Below are 20,831 nucleotides of genomic sequence, written 5' to 3'. Positions count from 1 at the left end.
AGCCTTTTTTTCCTTTCCAAAAACTTTATTTAAACAAATATAAACAGCAACGTATCAATAACAATGACAGTATATTACCAAAGTTACATTCAAAAAGAGGTAAATAAAGTTCCATATATAAATAATGAGAGAATAATGAGAGGTAAAGAGTAAAAATTACATAATAATATTTGGAAACTGTGATAGAGATCGCACCAAAGTTTCTTCTGCATTCGATTTGCTTTGATTAGTCAATAATTTTATACATATCAAGTACTGTTAGGGTCGTTGCCGCCGTTTTAGTTTTCGAATCTCATCTATGCTAAAACTAAAGAATGATATCCATTAAAAATATACCAACATTTTTTTTAATTAATTTTATTTTTCCTACATGAAACGTCCCCAGAATTATCAGAAACTTCGCTAGAAAACAAATGTTCACAAAATAAAACAGCTGTATCACAAAACATGGGCATTTTACCTGTTTTTTGTTTTGTTCTTTTAATTAAAAACTATTGCACATTAATCCCGCATATTTTGGAATACATATACTAACAAAATAAATGAGAAATAGTTTATTTATTTAAATCACAGAAATAATCAATATTCAGTTTAAACCTTCCCAGGCTTTAAATTACTATTGCTATTTTAAAGTATTATTATTATTATTATTATTATTTTAGTCACAATGCAGTATTTGTCTGATATGTCTGGTCCATGTTCTATATTTGTAACATGGAATTCATTATAAGATAACAACCTATGGACTGTGGACTTCAGGAAGCACACAGCCCCCCCCCCCCCCATCATCCTGACTGACACCCTCATCACCTCTGTGGACTCATTCCGCTTCCTGGGTACCACCATCACCCAGGACCTGAAGTGGGAGCCCACCATCACCTCCGTCATAAAGAAAGCCCAGCAGAGGATGTACTTCCTGAGGCAGCTGAAGAAATTCAACCTGCCAACACGGACGATGATGCAATTTTACACTGCAATCATCGAGTCCATCCTCACCTCCTCCATCACCGTATGGTTGTCAGGGACAATCAGAGGCTGCAGCGTGTTGTGCGCTCTGCTGAGAAGGTGATTGGCTGCAGACTCCCATCTCTGCAGGACCTGTACACCTCCAGGACACTGCGGCGTGCAGCTCGGATCTCAGTTGACCCTTCTCACCCTGGACACAGTCCGTTTGACCTGCTCTCCTCAGGCAGGAGGCTCCGGTCCATTCGCACCAGAACCTCTCGCCACAAGAGCAGTTTCTTCCCCTCTGCTGTTGGACACATGAACAATAACCGTATGACTGTTCCCACCACTAACACATGACCCTACACTGTGTTCACTGCATCATTCCATGTTTGCACTGATCACCACCTGCACTTATGTATATATCTATCTACTTAGCACTTTTAATTTTTATTTTTATGTTTATGTAAGCGTTGTCTGACAGTATGTTTGCACTAAGTACCGCAGCAATTTCCTAATGTTGTAAACCTGCTCAACATTTGGCAATAAAACCCTTTCTGATTCTGATTCTATCTTCGAACTTGGATGACATCATTGTAGATGATCCATTTCTGGATTAAAATAATTTTGTGTTTTAGTTGAATAACTTTATTGTTCCATATGTAAGATCTGTGTGTTGAGAAGTTGTGTTTAGAGGCCTAGGTCAATGTTCTCTGTTTATGGAAATGATGTGTAATTTCTGGAGTAGTTGCTAAGTTGATAGGCTGCAAACTGCAGTTATGGGGAAAAGATCCATTCAGCAACAGGCTTCTGGTAGCAGTCATTTTTCAAGCACCAGCCGCTTTAAAAAAAAAAAAAAAAAAAAAAAATACACATGTGTAAGTTCGTCTTTTGGTTTAACACCGTTTGTAACCTCCATCGCTTCTCAACGTGTGCCATCAACGAGTTTACCTTGTCGTAAATCCTTTACAGGATCAACTGCTTTAGCAAAACAGTAGCGCTTTATGGGCAAACTTGACTTTGCTGTAAGATAAACGAAAGCATGTAAAAAGCGATTTATTTCAGTTCTGGCCAACTGCATTTGCCATATTTGCGAAAACTGAAAAGCTTGTTTTGGCTAGAAACAGGAGTTTCTAGTCCTTTAGCGACCTCTGCTGCGCCTAAGGCTGAACTGCAGGAGGCAGTATATTTTCTGTCCAGGCACGAATTTAAGACTAATCCATGCAGAAAATACTAAAACATATATTTGGTGTGTAAATGACACCTGTCCTGAGACAGGTGTAATTATACAAAATATTAATTAAAATGCAAAATGTCTCTTAAAACTATTTTCTCTTGTTCCAGCTTCGTGATCACTAAATTGTATTTCAAATGTTATTATTCAAATAAGTTATAAATCCACGTTTTTATTCTGATTTTGTGTCTGATTGTTGAACCACTGTTCAACATATTTTAAAAAGTCAACGGTAGACCGAACATATAAATCAAACATTCTCTTCTGTTTATCCTTTTCAGCGTAGCGTGAGGCGAGGGCTTGGAGGCTTCCCAGCTTAAATCAAACATTCCAAACATAAAAAAAAACCCCAACAAAAATAAAACATTCTGCTTTTCTGAGTATTTATTTGTTATATGCCACGACTCTACATCTAAAATGAAATATATCAATTCAACCTGTTATCTTGTGCAACCCCGTTACTCTAATTTTAGCCCTGTTACCGTAACAGTTAAATGTTTTTATTAGCCCACAATAGTGTATTTGAGCAAAGATTTGAAAATAAGTGCTGAAAACTTTTTTTTTTTTTTTAAAAAGAACAAAGCAAAATGTGTGTCTATTAAAAAGTAGGGCTTATTTTGATGATAATATAAGTTAAACAATATTAATATTGACTTTTTCAGGTTTTAGAGTTGTACCAATACTTGCATGACAGACGCCAATAAAATATCTTACTAAAGGTGTACCTTTGATGCCTGAGTTGGAACAAGCTATTTTCTTGATGGTTTATTATTTGGTTTTCGTAAATACATAACATAAATAACGGATCAGTTTTTTACGACTTTTCAACCCTTTACAATGGGACATTTGGAAACATGACAAAAGAAAGAAGAAAAAAGAAAACGTCAGACGTTCCGTTTCAAACCTTTCGTTTCCTATGGTACCTTAACGCTGCAAAATCGCTTGTACTCTACGTAAATTACGTAAACCTGCGCATCACCGACGTACTGACGTCTATTTTCAGGCGCAGGTTCTATGAAAATAACGCGACGGCGGCGGTGCGGTGCGACGTTTTTACTACGCAGTGCGGGGGCGCGGACGATATGTCGGCAGAGGGAGGACCCGGAGACATTGACGTTGTTCCAGGCTGTACGAGAAAAAATACTTCTCATTAGTGCAGCGGTGAGCTATAGAGCAAAGAATGGGAAGCAGTACACACGGTGTTTGGTGTGCTGAAAGCCCGGCTGTCTCAAGCGAACACCGATTTTTGCTGTTCCGCGGGATATTCAGCAGGGACTAGCTTCAGGAAAGCGAGTAAGCTAGCAGCACAGGCTAGCTTCGCAGAGAGCTAGCTGCCTTGTTATTGTGATACCGAAACGAACCTTCCAGCTAGCATCCGTCAGAGGAACACACGGGAAAAATGGTAAGGACAGCTTGTGCGTGCTTTCCATCTAATTTAGCCAGCTTTGTCACTTTGTCGAGGTAGCTAGCGACCCGAGTCGTAGTATGTTACCGAGAGCTTGTCACCTGCCTGTCGTTTAAACACAGGGCTGAATTAACGCACGTCTGCAGTTTTAAACGATTTTCTGTCATATTATCGACGGTTTCTTCTGGTAGGGCGTTAATTGTAGAATTAGATGTTCACACTATCTTCCCAATTCTGTTGCATCAACATTTTGCATTAATTCTTTGAAATATTTCAGTATACAGTTGGATGTTTTGACAACTTTAGAGAACGATAAAGTCACATGGCTCCAGCAAATACGCGGAAATGTCCTTGCTTACTGTACTGCATACTCGGTACAGGGCAATGAGTTCAATAAACATGCATAAAAAGCTCACACGGGATCCTTGAACGATGTAGAGGTGCTGTAATTATTTGAGCCAACGGTTTATCTTAGTTCCTCATCGTGGTAAACATCATGTCAAAGGCCGTGAGCATATTGCCTGCATAGTTCCATCTGACTGGGTGTGTGTGTGTATATATATATATATATATATATATATATATATATACACTCTGTTCCAAAGCATCAGTGCAATTTTCAAAGTTTTATTTGATTGAGTGAGAGGATTTTTTTTTTTTTTTTTAAAGGTAGCTCTGCTGCTAAATGTCCTGTTTAAATAATTCCACAGCCAAAGCAACTTGCTGAACCAGTTAAGTGCCGTTTTCGAAGAACCTGTGGGCAATTTGTGTATACCAGTCTGATTTGACTCCGGTGTCATTTAACAACATTAATTCCGTCTTAGTTTATTATCCGAATATGATGAACTGTATCAGTGGGTCTTAACCAGATACAATGCTGAATAATTTTTTTTAGTGTTATTTCATGCTGATGATACGCAGTATTTATATGATGCACAGTTGTACAACAAAATACACAATAAACCATAACCATAAGTTAAGTGTGATTGCAGAGTTGGCGTGTTTGAAATTGGTTGAAATATGTAGCACATTACTTTATTACAACTGGTAATTTAAGTATTCACTTCCCTATGCTTCCCTATGTGTGATGTGTAAAGTACCAAAATAACACCTATATGTGAGACATTCTTAGATTCTAATGTTAGAGATCCTGCAACTGCCGTTGGGCTGTGCAGGGCTCTCTCTCTTCCGGAAGATGATTGAATAAAGAATTATAAATGTTTTGACCACTATGAGTCGGGTTTTCTCTGTTCTATCATGGGGATCAAAGAATCTGGTTTTAATACAAGACAGATCATCTAAATGTGGTTTGCCTAGAATGCTTCACTAGTTATGACTCTGGTGGCGAACTGTCTGCCAGAGATGGCCTCATTTGCTTAAATTTCAGACAATGTAATTGTATGGTGCAGAGTAACTCTGAAGCATAATTTTTAAAGGTAGATTTAAGTGTGAGCCCAGCATATTTGTTGCTGTTTAGTCTGTGCACAATCTTAAACTGGACTCTAAAGCAAACGTCTTTTTTTTTTTTCTTCATTTGAAACTGTGATCACTGCTAATGCTGTGTTTAAAGCATTTAATGCATCACTTTGTCATCGTGAGTGACACGTATGCTCATATGCCTTGTATCAGTCATTTAAGTTGGGTTTGTCTCTTAGTGCAAACCTCGATGCAAAGCAAGTCACACTCTCTCTCATACTTAAATATTAGCTAATCTGTGCTTGTCTGTGTGCAGGTGTACTTGTTAAATCCTATAGAGAACCTGAGAAGCTACATCAACAACCGTCCACCTCTGGTCATTTTTATGATCAGTGTAAGTGCAGTGGCCATCGCCTTCCTGACCATCGGTTATTTCTTCAAGATTAAAGAGATCAAGTCTCCAGAGTTAACCGAGGTAAGGCACACCCGTGCAGTTTTTTGAAGTAGATGAAATTATGTGGTCCTAAAACGGTAAAGTGTGATCACTGCTAATGCTGAATGTCAGGTGGTGGCCTTTGTTGCCTGCTTTATAACTAAAGGGTGCATTTTTTTTTCTTTTATTAAAACCATGCTTCAACTGCACTACAGGATGTAAGGCTGAGAACAGCTTTCTTGTAGGATAAAGTGGGATATATATGTATCTGACCCCTTTTCACCTGGCTCTGATGTGAGTCAGATTTAAGGGGCATTTGGAGCACATGGTGCTCTGCCAAGCCCAGTTCAAAAGAAAATGATTTGGACCTGCACATTTCATGGATTCTTCTTTTGGTCATGCACCATCTCTCAGTCAGGATTTATGAAGTTTGATCAGGTAGCTTTTAGATGATAAAGCTGACAATCAAACAACCTGCACTAAGCAACTAGCTCTGCCCTAGCTCTCGGCATGCAGAGGGAACAAGTTATGATATAATATACACATTCTCTGCACAGTGTGCAGCATGTAAATCTGAAAGGAGGCATATGCAAATGAAAAAGGTTGTTCTAGTTAAATAATTGGATGCATTGTAACCAAACTAAATATTGCACATAGGTTAAATATTGTCTACAAATACATACAGTAACAGCAACATTGTACATGAATTTCTGTTGTCATGTCTGGCAGTTAAAAACATATTCACTGTTTTCACAGGACTGGAACACCTTTCTGTTGCGCTTCAATGAGCTGGACTTTTGTGTGTCAGAGAATGAAACGATAAAGCACGGCCTGAACGAGTCGACCACGCCGGAGAGCATGGTGGTGACTAGCGGCCAGGCTCGTTCCAGCACTCAGGTTCCCCTACTGCTGGAGGACTCGGGGCCCATTAACATCTCAGTCCCCATCACCCTCACGCTGGACCCTCAGCGTCCATTTGGAGGGTATTCTCGCAATATCACCCACCTGTATGCCACGGTGCTGGGGCAGCAAGTAGGCCTCTCAGGTAGGTTCTCATATTTCTTTGCTAGGTTTGATTGCTCTTGTAGCTTCGATTAAGGAAGAAGAAAGATTGTTACTTGCCACTGCAGGTGGTAGATGTACGCCTAATACACGCCAGCTCATACAGATGTAGAGTAGCCTAAAAACAATGTTTCACAACAATATGTTGGTGTTTAGGGGTCGTTTAAAGGTTTGAAATCAAAATCGGTCAAGTTCTTAATTGCCTCTATATTTCCCCTAAATTTGTAAGAGGTATTAAATGTGTACAAGGTATTTTAAGACTGGTTAAAAAGCAGACCCTTTTGTCGAAAATCAATAGGATACAGCTAAGTCAGCTGTGGCTCAAACGGCTGTAAGTGTACTATACATCTTCAACTTCCTTGTTTAGTTTGGCCAGCATCCAAAAGTTCAGCGATTCGCTTTAATTTCATGTAAAGGCAAGCCTTAAATACTGTGCTGTTGGGATGATTTTACAGTTAGCTGTATACCAAGCAGCAAAAATATAATACCTTATATCAGTGTTATTTTCTCTTATTTCTTAATTTTCAGGTATTAAAAAGCATTTGTTTCGATTGTTTAAAATGGTGCAGGAGTCTTGATGTGACAGGTGGTGATCAGGCCTTTCAGGCATTGCTTAGCAGAGGATATCTTTGTATCTAACAAATTAGGAATTCCGCATTTGCTCTGAACCTTTTCATGGAAAGGCAAGTTTGGAAACTCGGATGAATTCTACACTCGTTGCTCGTGCTATGCAACAGGTGTTTTCTTTAATTATCATGGGAGAAACCTGTGTTCTCTATAGTGTGGAGAGTTTTTGCGTTGTGGCTGCCTTTTTCTGATGTCAGATGCATCTTCTGTTGGGCTTTTTACTTTACCTCTCAGTGCTGTGACTTTACTTCAACATGGTGAGCAAACAGCAGAGGTGTTGTGTAACGTTAAGCTGATCCCGGCGAGCCCACCAAGTGAAACATGAATTCCTAAAATGCTGTGAAGCTTCTAAATATGTCTGCGGGCTTATCTGAGTGTGCGTTAGCAAACTTTTCCTGATGATGCCCTCAGGGGTCGGTGCGTTGGTGGTTCTTGGTGTCCGGGGCTGGGCGCTCAGGTATGTACCAGCTCACTCCCAGTGACTATTTGGCCTGGTGCCTGTTGCTCGGTCAGGCCTCTTCCGGGGCAAAGGGGGCCCTCGGGACTCCGGCCTCTGGGCCTGCGGCTCGGTTCACTCTGGCACAGCTGGCTGCCGGCAGAGCCGGCGGGCACGCCACTGCAGCCCCCTCTGGCTTCTGTTCTGTGGCTACTGGGTGACCCCTCATCTGGGGCTCTCCTCAGCTCTTCCCAGGAGGGTGGCACGGATGCCCCTCCGGTGGTCCTCCTTGGGCTCTCGCACTCTGGGGCCTCTGGATGTCTGGAGCCTGGATCTCCTCCATGCCTGCTTCATGCCCTGGGGGACAGGGCTATGGCTCTCTACATCCTCTAGCAGACCATTGCATGGGGAAACCTTTTGAATACAAGCGCGCTGATCCACACAGGTGTGCACACGGGTGTTCACTCTTCATAGACATAAACTACACCTTTATTGGCTGCTGTTTCCAAGCAGCCAATAAAGGTGTAGTTGGAATGCTGCACAACAGCATTCAATATTTAGTGTTTACTGCTGTTTACACTTAGCTAGATTAACGTGATGGTGTTGTGTTTAGTAAGTTGCTCTGTTTTTTTGCTTGTTTTCTCTTCTTTTTCTCTCAACAGGTGATCCAGGAGATTTGTTTTCTCTTCTTTCTCTGTTTAAGTGCCCTTTCTCACTGTCCCTCTCCCCTTCTGTTTTTCTTTTCCTTCATCTTTCTTTCTCCCTTTCCTATCCCTCAGTCAGGTCTGTCCCGTCTGTAACAACTGAAAATAAAATAAAATAAATAATAACAACAAAGGTTGATCAAATGGACCAATACGGCAAGGTCTTGATGATCCATTTGGCAAAGTAAATCCATTGGGTATCCTTGTTGGTCTTCAGACATCAATTCTGACGGCTAAAGAACCAAATGGGACAGGCAAAAAAAAAGAAGCAAACTTTTCCTTTTGTCTAAAGTGCTCATACACACTGAAAGACCATGTGTGTTTTCTTGCTGCTTCACTTCTGAGGTGCTGCATGTTGGAATTAGGAAGGCATGTTAAAAAAATGTGTGAAACATTACACTTGGCAGATTTCTGGCTAACAGACTCTGCTTAATGTTGCCAACTTTCAAAGTTCAGGATTTACTATGTCCACATGAAGTCCAATTTTTTTTAAATTTTTTCTATTACTTAGAGGCAAAGTTTTTAGTCAAATGAATTTTTTATATTACTTTAATGCAGCGCTTGTTTGGAGAGAGTGTAAGCCTGGTTATTTGGAAATGGCTACAGTTTACAGAATGTCACATGCAGTCAGAACGCGGTGCTTTTAAACAAGGACAGCTATCAGGAAACGGCTGTTATTAGTGTGTAAGAGGGAGTGTGTTTGTGATTGTGCTTGTTGAAAAAGGGAAGATTGTGGCTTCCTTGCATTTTGATTGTTCTAATTATATGAGTGAATTAAGTCTTTTATCACAGGAAACCAAAACAAATGATGATAAAACAACCGAAAATGTACTTTGTACATGTCCAACTGTATGAGGCTGGGGATACATTAATGTTAATCAGTATTCTCATAAAGAGAGTCAAGCAAACATACCTGTATGTGCATGTTTTCTGACAGTGTAGGTGAAACATTGGCAACAAATAACAGTTTTTACCCAAATTATAAGAGCTGCTCATCCAAACTACATCACACTCAGCACTGAACTTTGTCACAAATTTGCATTTGGGTAAGCAGCAGTGTGCGTGTGAGTACCTGCCAGGTCTGGAGTGAAACAGACGAATGGCGGTGAAAATTGTCAAAGACGTCTGTTGAATTGTCAGTAAGATCAATTTTGCATTTAAAATAAATAACGGTGATTCAAGTTTTGCTGTGTCTGTTCGGAGTGACCCATTCTCTCCTTTTAAGGTTTCTGGTTGCAGGTTCCTGTTGCCTCAGTCACTTTGCGTCATTGACTGTAGTGTTGAACGTGTCATTTTAGATTCAAATTCACCCTTAAAAAACAAGTAGTCATCTGCAATTCTCTATTCAAAGAAAGTGATTTAGTTCCTGCTTACGCAAACCAAAAATTATTGTTATTGTCGATGTTAATGGATAATGATGAACTATTATTGTCACGCATACAGCTGGTTGGAGTAACTTTCTCAGACTTTATGCTGTTATTTCTTGTTGGAAAGTGGAGGGTGGGGTTTGCTTGAGTCTTTCTTGAGGGCAGAGATCCAAACGCTGGCATGACTTTCTGAATGAAAGCGATTGTGTAACATAACATCAAAATATACTCATCTGAACTGTACTGTCTTACCTCAATTCTCGTTTAAAATTATATACTGCAGCCTTATTTTGTAAATTACATTTCATAAAGAGGCCCTAGTTTGTGTTTTATTTTATTGTGCCGGAGTTGTGATTGGCTGAGCTGTTAGCCAGGAACAGCATTATCTTGAATTTGAATGGCAACAAATGTATTACTCGGAGAGAAAAATCAAATGCAAATGCTGCATATTAGTTCTATGACAGGTTTTTTTTTTTTTTTTTTTTTAGTATAAATGCTTATTTTTATCATTGTACATCAAAGTTTCTCATCTGTTTAAACTAGAGTTTATAAAGCACGAGTTGCCTAGTAGAACAGTTTTTGGACTTAGTGAGAATTTCTTTTGTTTTCTCTATTGTCTCCTCCATCTGGATGAACACGTCAGTCCTAAATCACACCCAGGAGTCCACTCAGTTTGACTGATAATCCTCTAATCTCCTTTGCAGTTTGAAAAATATTGCATAAGCCTACAAAATCAGCCTGTCATTAGTTATCAGGGGGTAGCTTGGTATGAGCCTCCTGCTGCAGGAATTGCATTCATACTGTTTGGACTGTTCATACCTCTGATATTCGCTTTAGAGCTCAGAGGTTTTTAGCTTGATCTTGGGGTCATGGAAATGCAACACGAGGTTGCCTTAAAAACATTACATTGTGATTAAAATGTAAAAGAAATGAGTTGGTGACATCTTGTCGTGAAAAGTTTAAAACAATCTGCTGCTCTCGTTGTCTTTGTTTTGCCTGTAGGCCGAGAAGCTCATGAAGAAATAAACATCACGTTTACTCTGCCCGTATCCTGGAACTCGGACGACTGTGTTCTGCACGGTCACTGCGAGCAGGTGGTGTTCAGCACTTGCATGACCATCACAGCGGCCAGCAATATCTTCCCAGTCACAGTGTGAGTTGGACTGCCTCCATAACTCAAGGGAACAAGCGCACTAAATTAGTCTTGAGCTTTCTGATGCAGACTAAATGAAATGCAGCTTTGAGGAGTTTATCATTCAGTAAAGGCAATAAGTCTGCGTTGCCTTGTTTTACAGAAACATGCATTTTTGTTGTTGTTGTTGTTTGTTATTTTGAACCATTTGAGAAACCACAAAATGTGCAGTAATGTGCAGCTTCCTTTTGTAGCTCTGCAGTTAAAGTGATTTGCAAGTACTTTGTTACTACAGCGTTACATTTTGCAAATGATTAACTCACAAATATTTTTGCAGGGCTTGTGCATGCCCATGCATGGAACAGACGTATGCCGCTCAATTTGATTAATTGAATCTGTCAAGATAAGCAAGAGGTAGTCAAGGTGCAAATTGCATCACCTTGCATGTTGCAAATATGATGAAATGTGGGTCTTGTTAAAGTGTAGAGGCAGTGTGAGTGAGGCTCCATCAGACAAATTAAGCTTCATTTGTTATCTTTTACTGAACTATGCCAATTATCAGTGTAGTAGCAGTATTTTTATTATTATTTGTAGACAGTCATATTGTTTCATTGGATCAGTTGCCTTGGATACTGCTTTAGATCCCTCTGGTGGCCCAGTTGTAAACTGCATAATATGAAATTATACATTAAAAAGTTATAAATTGTTATCCACAATTTTTACTTTACTTATTTATTACTATAATTATTTAAAATCGATCAAAACCTCTTGATATGTCTGCTCTTGTGCTTTTTTTTTTCCCCCTGTCAGCAGCTGTGGTATCTGTGTGTTGCATTTGTTTTCCTTCCTGTCCTGATGGATAATCTGTTGTCACCCAAATAAGCAATTTTTCATAATAAGGCTGTTTGACACAAATAAACATAAGAAAATATACAGAGCAGATAAACAGCAACAACATCTGTACGTTTCTCTGCTATAATATGGTGTGAACAATTCCACTGCACCAGTTAACAAAAGCCCCTGTGTTTTTGTTTGCAGGCAGCCACCACACTGCGTGCCAGAGACGTACACCAATGCCACATCTTGGTACAAGGTGTTCACCACGGTCCGCGACTCAGATACCAAGTACAGTCAGGACTACAACCCCTTCTGGTGTTACAAAGGAGCCATTGGCAAAGTGTACCACGCACTCAACCCAAAACTTACCGTGATTGTTCCAGATGTGAGTCACCACAGCTCCTCAGTTTTTGAATTTCAACAGTAGTTCTTTATGTCTCATTTCATTTAAATACGTAAAGGTAAAAAACAAAGTTTCTGTGATATGCATCCTTTTAGTGTAATTTCCCCATGATTTAAACAAGTAGGATGACTGAGAATAAGAATGGTATACTTTGTTGATAGTATTTTTTTAACCCATTGTAACACAGAGAGATCATTTAGAGGTAAATGTTCCTAAACCTGTAGTTTATTCTGAAAGGCATTTAGATCTGTACTGATGGGCGTAGGTTGTTCCAGGAACAGTGAGCTGCATTTGAGCTGCAAATGTACCAGCAAGGCTGGAATTAAATTATCATTAGAGTGGACCTAATATGCTTTTCCCCAATATATGTACTGGTACAATGTTATAGGCTCACGTTACATACCGCCAGAGTTTCAGATTAATCAGGTTATCGTACGTGTGAGTAATCCATGTGAACCAAAAGCTCAGGCCTCAGACTGCTATAAACACTCTCTCACATCAGTCTTTTGCACATTAGTCCCCCCCGACGGTTCAAAACTTTTTATAAGGGGCAGCCAATCAAAGAAAGTTGGGGTTAAAGAACAGGAAGTTTTGATGATGCATTTTGAGGAGGAGGCGCAAAGTGAAGTTCAGAGGAAAATCGTATACTGTTGTCTGAGGTATTGACGCAGGCACCACAGTAAGTATGAGCAGCAGCTGAAGAATACACCTGAAAACTGCAGACATGTTAAGACCTCTTCTAATGAGAAATGGCTGATCTGTTTAACATGGAGCTGCAGCTGTTATGAGAAAACACACATGCATGCAGTAACTATTTTTTTTAGTGTACCACCTTCACCAAAAACTACAGGTAACTTGTGCAGTGAGCAATAAAGAAATCAAGCTTGTAGCCTTCTGCTTGAAATAAAACCCGAAGTTACTCTGTGACATTAAACTGTGTCTTTTAACGCTTGTCTTACTAGGACGACCGTTCCCTCATCAACCTTCACCTGATGCACACTAGCTACTTCCTGTTTGTCATGGTCATCACTATGTTCTGCTATGCAGTCATAAAGGGGCGGCCTGGCAAAGTGCGACAAACCAACCCTGACTTCTGTCCTGAGAAGGTACAACAGACACCAGCAGTGCTATATGACTTCAACAGGTAGTTTCAGTCAAGTATCAACTGACCAGTGATCGGTCAAAGACTCGCTCCAATCAATGACTCTGCTGATTTCCTGCTATCTCTGCTTTTTGTTTGTTTGTTTTGGCACATGAACTCCTTACAAACTCCAAACCAAATGAAAGAATATTTAAGCTTCCCTTGAGAGCATAATAAAGATGTCCGAATGCTGTAAGATTTGGTGTAAAAGTCTGGGTGAACATTATGGTAATGATCCTTGACTGTGCCTGGTATATGAAGTAGTTGCATCTCGCTTACAGAGGTGAAGGGAGTTCATCCTCCTTGATCTTATTGTTTGTTGCATGTAGCACAGTTCGTTTTCCCCATACACATAGCGAGTTCACACCAGTTGAGAGAGAGTGTATTTTAACATAGCTGTTATTTTTGTTTGCTTGGATAAGGAAGGTGGGGCAACAGCTGCAGATTTCTTTATCTAAGAGCTCATGTTGGGACTCTTAGTTTGAAATATTGAAGGGAGGAGCAAAACAAACAGAGTGCAGTTTGTCTGTCTTCTTGGTGTGTTTACCTCTGCATGACTCTGCCTTGGTTACACCCAAACTGGCACTCCAGTAACTGGCAGTTTCCCGCATATTCATTGGTCTGTGTGTTTTGTTCTGAAGTGGAGACCACCAGCAAGCAAACAGATGGACTCTTTGATGTCTCTAACGTAACAAACACAAGGAAAAATAATATGTGTGTTTATGTAGCATCGTCTCCAGGTTAGATTGTTGGAGCTTAAATTTGTGAGGCACATAAATGTCGAACACTCAGATCACAGAGACTATAAGCCACATTTAACCACACATTCATAACTATACAAGCAGCATACAAGGTTCTGTTCAACCTCTCATCTACTGACGATTCACCAGATAATTTGAGATCCATGTCTTTGCACTGTGGGAGGAAGCTGGAGGAACCCCACACAGGCACGGGGTGTAGCCCCAGCTTGGGTCTAAACCAGTGATGACCATTACACTGGTGCTTAACATCAACTATGCACTGCTACCTCTCCACACTGCTGTATTTGGTGTTCACACATAGGGACCTGATATTTTGATTGCGCACCTGTCTCGTTTTGCACTTACAAAGCTTGATCTGTGACAGCGTGCTGACCTGCGGGCAAAGCTGTTCAGTTCAGTCTTGCTCTGTTTATTTTCCCTTCATTGCTGGTGGGAAGACAACAGCAAACAAACAGCAGTTTGGAAGGATTTCACAAATGCAGCACCATGTTTGCAGTTTTTTGTTTTTTTTTTTCCTTGGTGGTCCAGTGGTTTAACACAGAGCTTGTCCTGTTTGCTTCTCTTGCTCACTTTCCCCACTGCTTATGTTTGCTATAACAATTGCTGGGAAACTTTACTGCACTTATGGGATCTTAATCATTTTCTATCATTGTTGTTGTTGTTGTTGTTGTTATTAATATTGTTAAAGTTCCCCTATATGTCATCACTTCTATTTCACATGTGGAAGTGAGACTAGAACAAAAAAGTAGAGTTGAGTAGCAGAAATAGTTCATGTTATTTGTCGTGATCCTTTTGTCATTATTTTACTAATGACTTCCTGTTAAGTGAAATTATCTTCTCAATTGTATTTGCTAGCGATAATTTAGCTTCTATTGTTTGGAAAGCAATGTGAAAGGGGAACCTAATGTTGCCTTATACATAAAGGAAAGGTTCATACTCAGAGTAGCAGGAAGTCCAGCTTACTAATTTGATTTGTTAACTTAATTTCACTCTGGCATCATGTCTGTTCTCTGTATCAACAGATAAAGAAGCCAGAGTATCTGTATCATATCAGAACTGGGGAAAAAAAAACCCATGGATAGTTGCATCCCGAGACAGATATGATGAGAATTGGATACTGTCTGTGTACCACTTTCTTAAGGATGCTGAGATGTAAATTTTCAAAATAAAATAGCACAAAACACTCAAAATATTGCAGCAGAAAACAACAGGGGATGCATTGGAACAGTCACCAATAGCTGATAAAGTCCAGTCGTGTTTCCCAAATAAACATCAGTGAAGTGCATCGATCAGCTGGGGGTGGGGGTGGGGGGTTAAATGCTTGCAAAATGCGTCTGTGTGTAAACAGACAAGTAAACAAGACTCTTGTCTTCCTCTGTCACACTTTCACCGCTCTTTGCTACATCACCAGATTTTGGTACCATAAATTTCTGTAATTACTGAAACTGAATTCCGTTTCTTTTATTGCAGGTGGCGTTGTCAGAGGGTTAAAAAGACATCAGAGAATGGCAGGACTTACCTGTAACATGGACACAATTAAAGAAAGAGAAGAAATTAATTAAAAAAACAAAAACACGACTTACCAGTTGCCTAGTGGACCCTGGAAATACAATAAGGGACACAAAAGCTCTGTGAATGCATTACTCTTGCAATGTTGGGTTTCTCCAACCAAAGATATACAAGTGCCTGTATCTGTGGTGTAAATATTTCTAGGAACTCTTTAGTTTTGTTTTTTTCCCTTTTTGTTATTTCTTTTGATTTTTGCCTGAGCCCCCCAGTGCCATGTCCAAACATGCAGTACAGAAACGAAGCAGAAGGCCACATCCAAGAGCTACTTCTTTTTTCTGGGGCGATTGGGACTCACCTTATGAAGCACGATAGACAGAAGTGTTTTATCAAAGTGGTAAATGTTTAGATATCTTAAGGTCAAAGTGGTTTTGTCGCCCTGATAACAAAGCGTGATGTTTAATCACCTGGAACATGTTTAAGGAAACAGAAAAGCAGGTAAATAATGATTAAATCCTCAGCGTGCGCTCACCATAGCAGCTTAAGCGAGGAATGGAATAAAGTAGTACTTTTCTCTGCACCAAATTTGATGGTTTAATTAAAATTCTAGTTAGAATCGGGTTCTTTAAAGTCCATTTAGACATCTAAGTGACATTTAAGTGATTTAAGAATTTCACATCTTCCTTTTACGAACTGCTTTTGATTAGCAGTTAAAGAATTACCAGAACTTCCTGTTGTTTGTTGTTGAAATTTGTCACATATTCTTTTCTTCTTCCTTTTTGGCCTTATGCTTTCCTCTGTCAGTTGCTTCTTCACTCACCTGCCTCTTGAATTTAATTTGCTGCCAGTCACTGTGCAGCAGTTTTGGTGTTTGATCCAGTCCTCTCTGTCGCACCCAGGAGATACAGAACATTTGATCTTGCCTTACCTACGGTGGACTTGCTTGCTTGAAAATAGGCGTGGGTCATCACTTTTGTCCCTTTCCCCACATTAACTCTCCGCCCCTTTCTTCCACAGCCAAATATCACATTTTATTTGTTCTGGTATGATGAGCCTGTGGTTTGAAATAAAGCTTGTGCTCTTTGTCCTGTTATTGTAAATGTCAGGTGACCCTTGAGTTACTTTATATCAGACACTTTAGTTACGTCACCTTTTTGAAATGATAAATTATATGAGTTGCACATGTTAAAGTGTTTTCATAGATAGTGCACCTTTGGATGTCTTGCACATTTTGTTATTATCTCCTGTGATTATTTCTTTTCATGTAAATAAACTAATTGGCCTCCATGTAAAAAATAAATATGATAATTAATTCTGCTGCTCAGACGTTTACAATAACCATCCTTGTTTGTTTTAAAGAAAAGTTTTCATCTAATATAATGTGAAATGATAAAAAATACTGTAAATCATTTAGTGAATCCTTTGGTTATTAATAACTTGTCATTTTTAATACATCTATGTAGGTGTTCAGAGGCCCAATTTCAGCAACCATTACTCCTGTGCTCTTGGGACTCCATATATTAACAAATGCAAGTTAATCATGGTAAAAGTTTGACGTTTCTATTATATGTAAGGCATCAGTCGCAGAGTCATAGTGACTGAAAAATGTGTACTCTGACTGGTTGGCAAGTGGTTTCAGGAGGTTGCTGGCTGATGATCGGTGAAATTGATCGCAAAGGGAGTGCTGCACCAGAACCTGGCAGATCACTTTGGTCTGCTATAGCTTACATGAAGTAGGGAGATTTCACAAGGTGCAGCTTTTAGTTTGACGGTGGACTGTTTCCATTTTCAGTTTGCATCATACTGTTCGGTTTCACTACCATTTGGCAGTTAGTTGGCAAGTGTTTACAGACATGTTGTTGTTCTCCATGCAAACTACAGGCAATTCTTTGACTCTGCTTGCAACCAGCAAGGTAGTTTTTGGTGTTGCACTGTATACCTTGGTGCAGTTTCACCTAATGACAGGCAGCCTCAGGCAATCATTTGCTAACCAATAAAAGAATACACGTTTTTCTCTGTTAGCCAGTGGTTAACGAAGGTTGCTGACACCTCTTTCATACGACAGTGTGCACTACTCCCCCTAGAGGACAACTTAAAATGCCTCCAAGCAGAAGAGAAAGAAGTAGGAGGAGTTGGTCCACCACTGAGTGCATCAGAGTTTGAGAAACGCTGAAGTGGCAGTTTCATTAAATGTGTTTTTGTAAGAGCGAGGTGCTGCTGGTCTCTGAAGGGAGTAGTAAACACCAATGGTCTTCCTGTTCTTAAAACAGGAACACTGAGTTTCACAATAAAATTGTTTTTTAAGGAGGCATCCAAAGCACTCTACTAGCCAAGTGTGTTGCTTCTTTAATGATAATACTGGTTTTTGGATGTAATGTATAACAAACAATTTGCGTTTTACCAGAACATACTTTCATTTGAGAATACATTATACCATCAGAACAGAGGGACTATTGCAACATTTCACTATTAAGAACTGTAGCAAATAAGAATGTACTTTTCTTTCAAAAAACAAGGGCAAACTTCTGAGCAGCAGTGAGAATACCATTATCATATTTATCCATTTATTATATATTAATTATTAAACTAACATTTGTATTATTTTGAATGACATGAAACTGTGCAAAGACTCATTTTGTGTGTGAATGTATGAGAGTGAGTTTTGGATGAAGTGTAGCTGCAGACTGCAATTCTCTGAAATCTCGTTTCCGAGTGTCTGATTTTTGAAAAGGATTCTGTTTCAGAGACAAAACAAGTCACCTCCCCCGACTTCCACCTGCAAAACTTTCAATCTGTTGCTGTTTGTTTGCGTTTCTCTCTGAGAGCAGCACATATTAGATCTGCAAAAACAAAAAGACAGTGCTGTATGTCTGCTGGTTTGTTGCATTGGTCTGTGTCCAGAGAATTGAGTAAAAACCTTCCTACAGAAGTAAAGATTGCCTGTTTGTAATTACGTATTTTGTTTCCTTTTCAATAGCATTTACCGATACATTTAACTTACCTCTGCTATATTTTTGCTCCATAATTGATGTACTTGTTGAATGTACTGTTTTTATAAGCAGCGTAATCTAAATCTGAGATGCAAGAATTCCAAGTGATTCAAAATATGTTATATAAATATATAATTTTTTTTTTTCCAGTTTGGGAGGCTTTACTTGAATTGTGTTGTTTGTTTTGATTGGTTTTCATAGTGTAAGGTTTTCCCGTCATGTTGTTGTATGAAACGCTGTACTTAACATTTGCGTTTTTCGTGTGTATGTCAGTGAATGACTGGTTTTGGTTGTAATGGTTACGATACCCCCCAAACATACACACAGAAAATGATGCTAGAAAAAGTCTTCCTAATTCTATTGTTCAGATGATGAGCATGGATCTGTTGCGTTCTCTCATCCATCTATTGTGCTCCCACCTGCTTTTGTTTGTTTTTGTTTTCTTCTTTTGGAAGCTCTTATTGGTCTGTTTGGGTATGGATGGGTAGCCGGGATTGATTTAAAGGAACTTGAAGTTGTGAATGAAGCTGTCTTAACACGTATCACTTGCATTTACCTGCTTCATATCCTTTTCTCTGCGATTTTCACCCCCCTCCCTTGGGTTAAATTTGCATCTCTGACTGCAAAAAATGCCTTAACATTGTCTTTGCTTCATCTATCACATATTGTAAATCGCACAGGAAAAACTAAAGCAAATCTTAACTATTGTGAAGTGTACATTTAAAGGATTTTAAAGGAGCAGATGCTTGCTGTTGTAGTTTTCAAATTACTCCACTATATCACTAATGACGTGAAAACAGTTGCGCCATATTCACCTTAAGTTGCACCATGTCGCTGTGTATGGAGGACTGAAACTGCCAAAAAAAACACAAAGCTCAGTGAAAGAAGGTCTTAGTCATGCAGTTTGCTGAGAAAAAAACAAGGAAATTTGAGATGAAATTGGTTGCAAAGACTTATGCGGTGCTGCATTACAAACCTTGCGATTGCTTTGCACCCTAATAGATTGCCACAGTTGCCCATATCTTAGAGGGAAGATGCAAACTTGCCACCTTACTACTGGGTTTCTTACCAACCACAACAGGTTGCAGCGGTAAGGCAACTAAAGCAATTGAAAGTTTTTCAGTGGAGTTTGCAATCAGTTGTACCTCCTGGTTGCCAGCAACCACTTGCCAACCAGTTAGGGAATGCAAATTGTTCCCTAGCGACTGGACGGTTGACATGGCTTTGCCAACCAGTTTCCACGCCTTTGTCACATCTATATGCCGCCTGATTGGAGGGAGCTGTTTGTGCAGAAAGTTTACCTAGTAACACGCACTGTATGACTCCTTCAGATGTATATTAAAGCAAAAAATGACTAAAAATAAGAAAATAAAAAAGTAAATTATGAAACAGGTGGCAAATGAAAAATACAAATAATATAAAAGGAAAAGCAAAAAAAGTGAAATTAATTCAAAGAATACAAAATGACAAAAACATTTAAACAAATCAGCACATTTAACTAAACGACGCCTACATTTATTTTAATTTGTTTCATCTGTGCTGTTGGCAGTTTCAAGCTACCATACCAGTGTTTTGTGTTTTTTGCTATAACATGACTCCAATAAAAGGTGCCCTTGCTCCTCTCTGTCATCCTTTTTGTCATGTTAGCAGCGCTTACAGGCAAATATTAAGCCAACTCTGTGCCTTCTGCACTGTCGAGCTGCATCCTCCTCCCTGTACATACAGTAGATAGGACCATAGGTTTTAATGTGGCTAGGATGTCATTCAGACCCTTTTCCTCCCCAGTGGAACTGCTGTAAATGAATTCAAGTTTAAATAAACAGTCTCTGAAGTTCAACCGCTCTTCGTCTCTGACTCTCCCTTTATCCCCAACACCACAGCATTTATTAATTTAGATTAGGGAGATTAATGATCTCCCAGGGAAAATAAACTAATTTGGCTCTACCTAAAATAAGAGGTCAGAGAAATATTAAGATCTGTAAGCTCTAGCTCTCTCTGCATGAAATAAGGATTGTACTGGTGATGTTAACGTATTTCCATGGCATCAAGACACTTTAGCATTACGATAAAGTACATGGCATCAGTTTTTCCAAGTTCTTCACATTATCTGTGTGACTTAAAGGGCAGATGGCAGCAAGGCAGAATTACCAAGTAGGGCCTGACCGCTGGAGATGAAGAAATGCCAAACTAGCCCTCGAGACCCAAATTGCCAAGCAATCCCCTGAATGGACAACTCATGAAGAAGGTGAGGCTCCAAGAATATTTAAAGCAGAGCTGAAGTTCAGCCAATCATTTCGTTTCAATGGTTCATTCATGTAAAGCAGGGATGGGCAACTCCAGGCCTTGAGTGCCGATGTCCTGCAGGTTTTAGATGCAAAGCCACAGTTGGATGTAGAGGACTTTTACTCATGGAGGTAATATAAGTATTGTTC

The 20,831-nt window shown here is 39.5% G+C and overlaps 1 protein-coding gene across 2 annotated transcripts; it reads left to right on the top strand.

The window, feature by feature from the left end:
• The first annotated feature begins 3,200 nt into the window (after positions 1-3,200).
• On the top strand, positions 3,201-20,236 carry tmem248 (transmembrane protein 248). 2 transcript variants are annotated; one of them, XM_085470990.1, is made up of 7 exons: positions 3,201-3,581; positions 5,317-5,475; positions 6,190-6,478; positions 10,632-10,782; positions 11,800-11,983; positions 12,964-13,107; positions 15,374-20,236. In XM_085470990.1, the coding sequence occupies exons 1-7, from the start codon at positions 3,579-3,581 to the stop codon at positions 15,392-15,394; spliced, it is 951 nt and encodes a 316-aa protein (XP_085327116.1). In that variant the 5' UTR covers positions 3,201-3,578; the 3' UTR covers positions 15,395-20,236. The 2 variants fall into 2 exon arrangements, with proteins under 2 accessions (XP_085327116.1, XP_085327115.1); XM_085470989.1 differs by having other exon boundaries at positions 12,964-13,145.
• Positions 20,237-20,831: the final 595 nt, after the last annotated feature.

This window comes from Copadichromis virginalis, linkage group LG10 (genome assembly GCF_057382275.1).
Source record: "Copadichromis virginalis isolate Kocher_CV1m ecotype Utaka linkage group LG10, C_Virginalis_male_GT1.1, whole genome shotgun sequence".
Classification (NCBI taxonomy): Eukaryota; Metazoa; Chordata; class Actinopteri; order Cichliformes; family Cichlidae; genus Copadichromis; species Copadichromis virginalis.
This window is presented reverse-complemented; position numbering and strand designations above follow the sequence as displayed.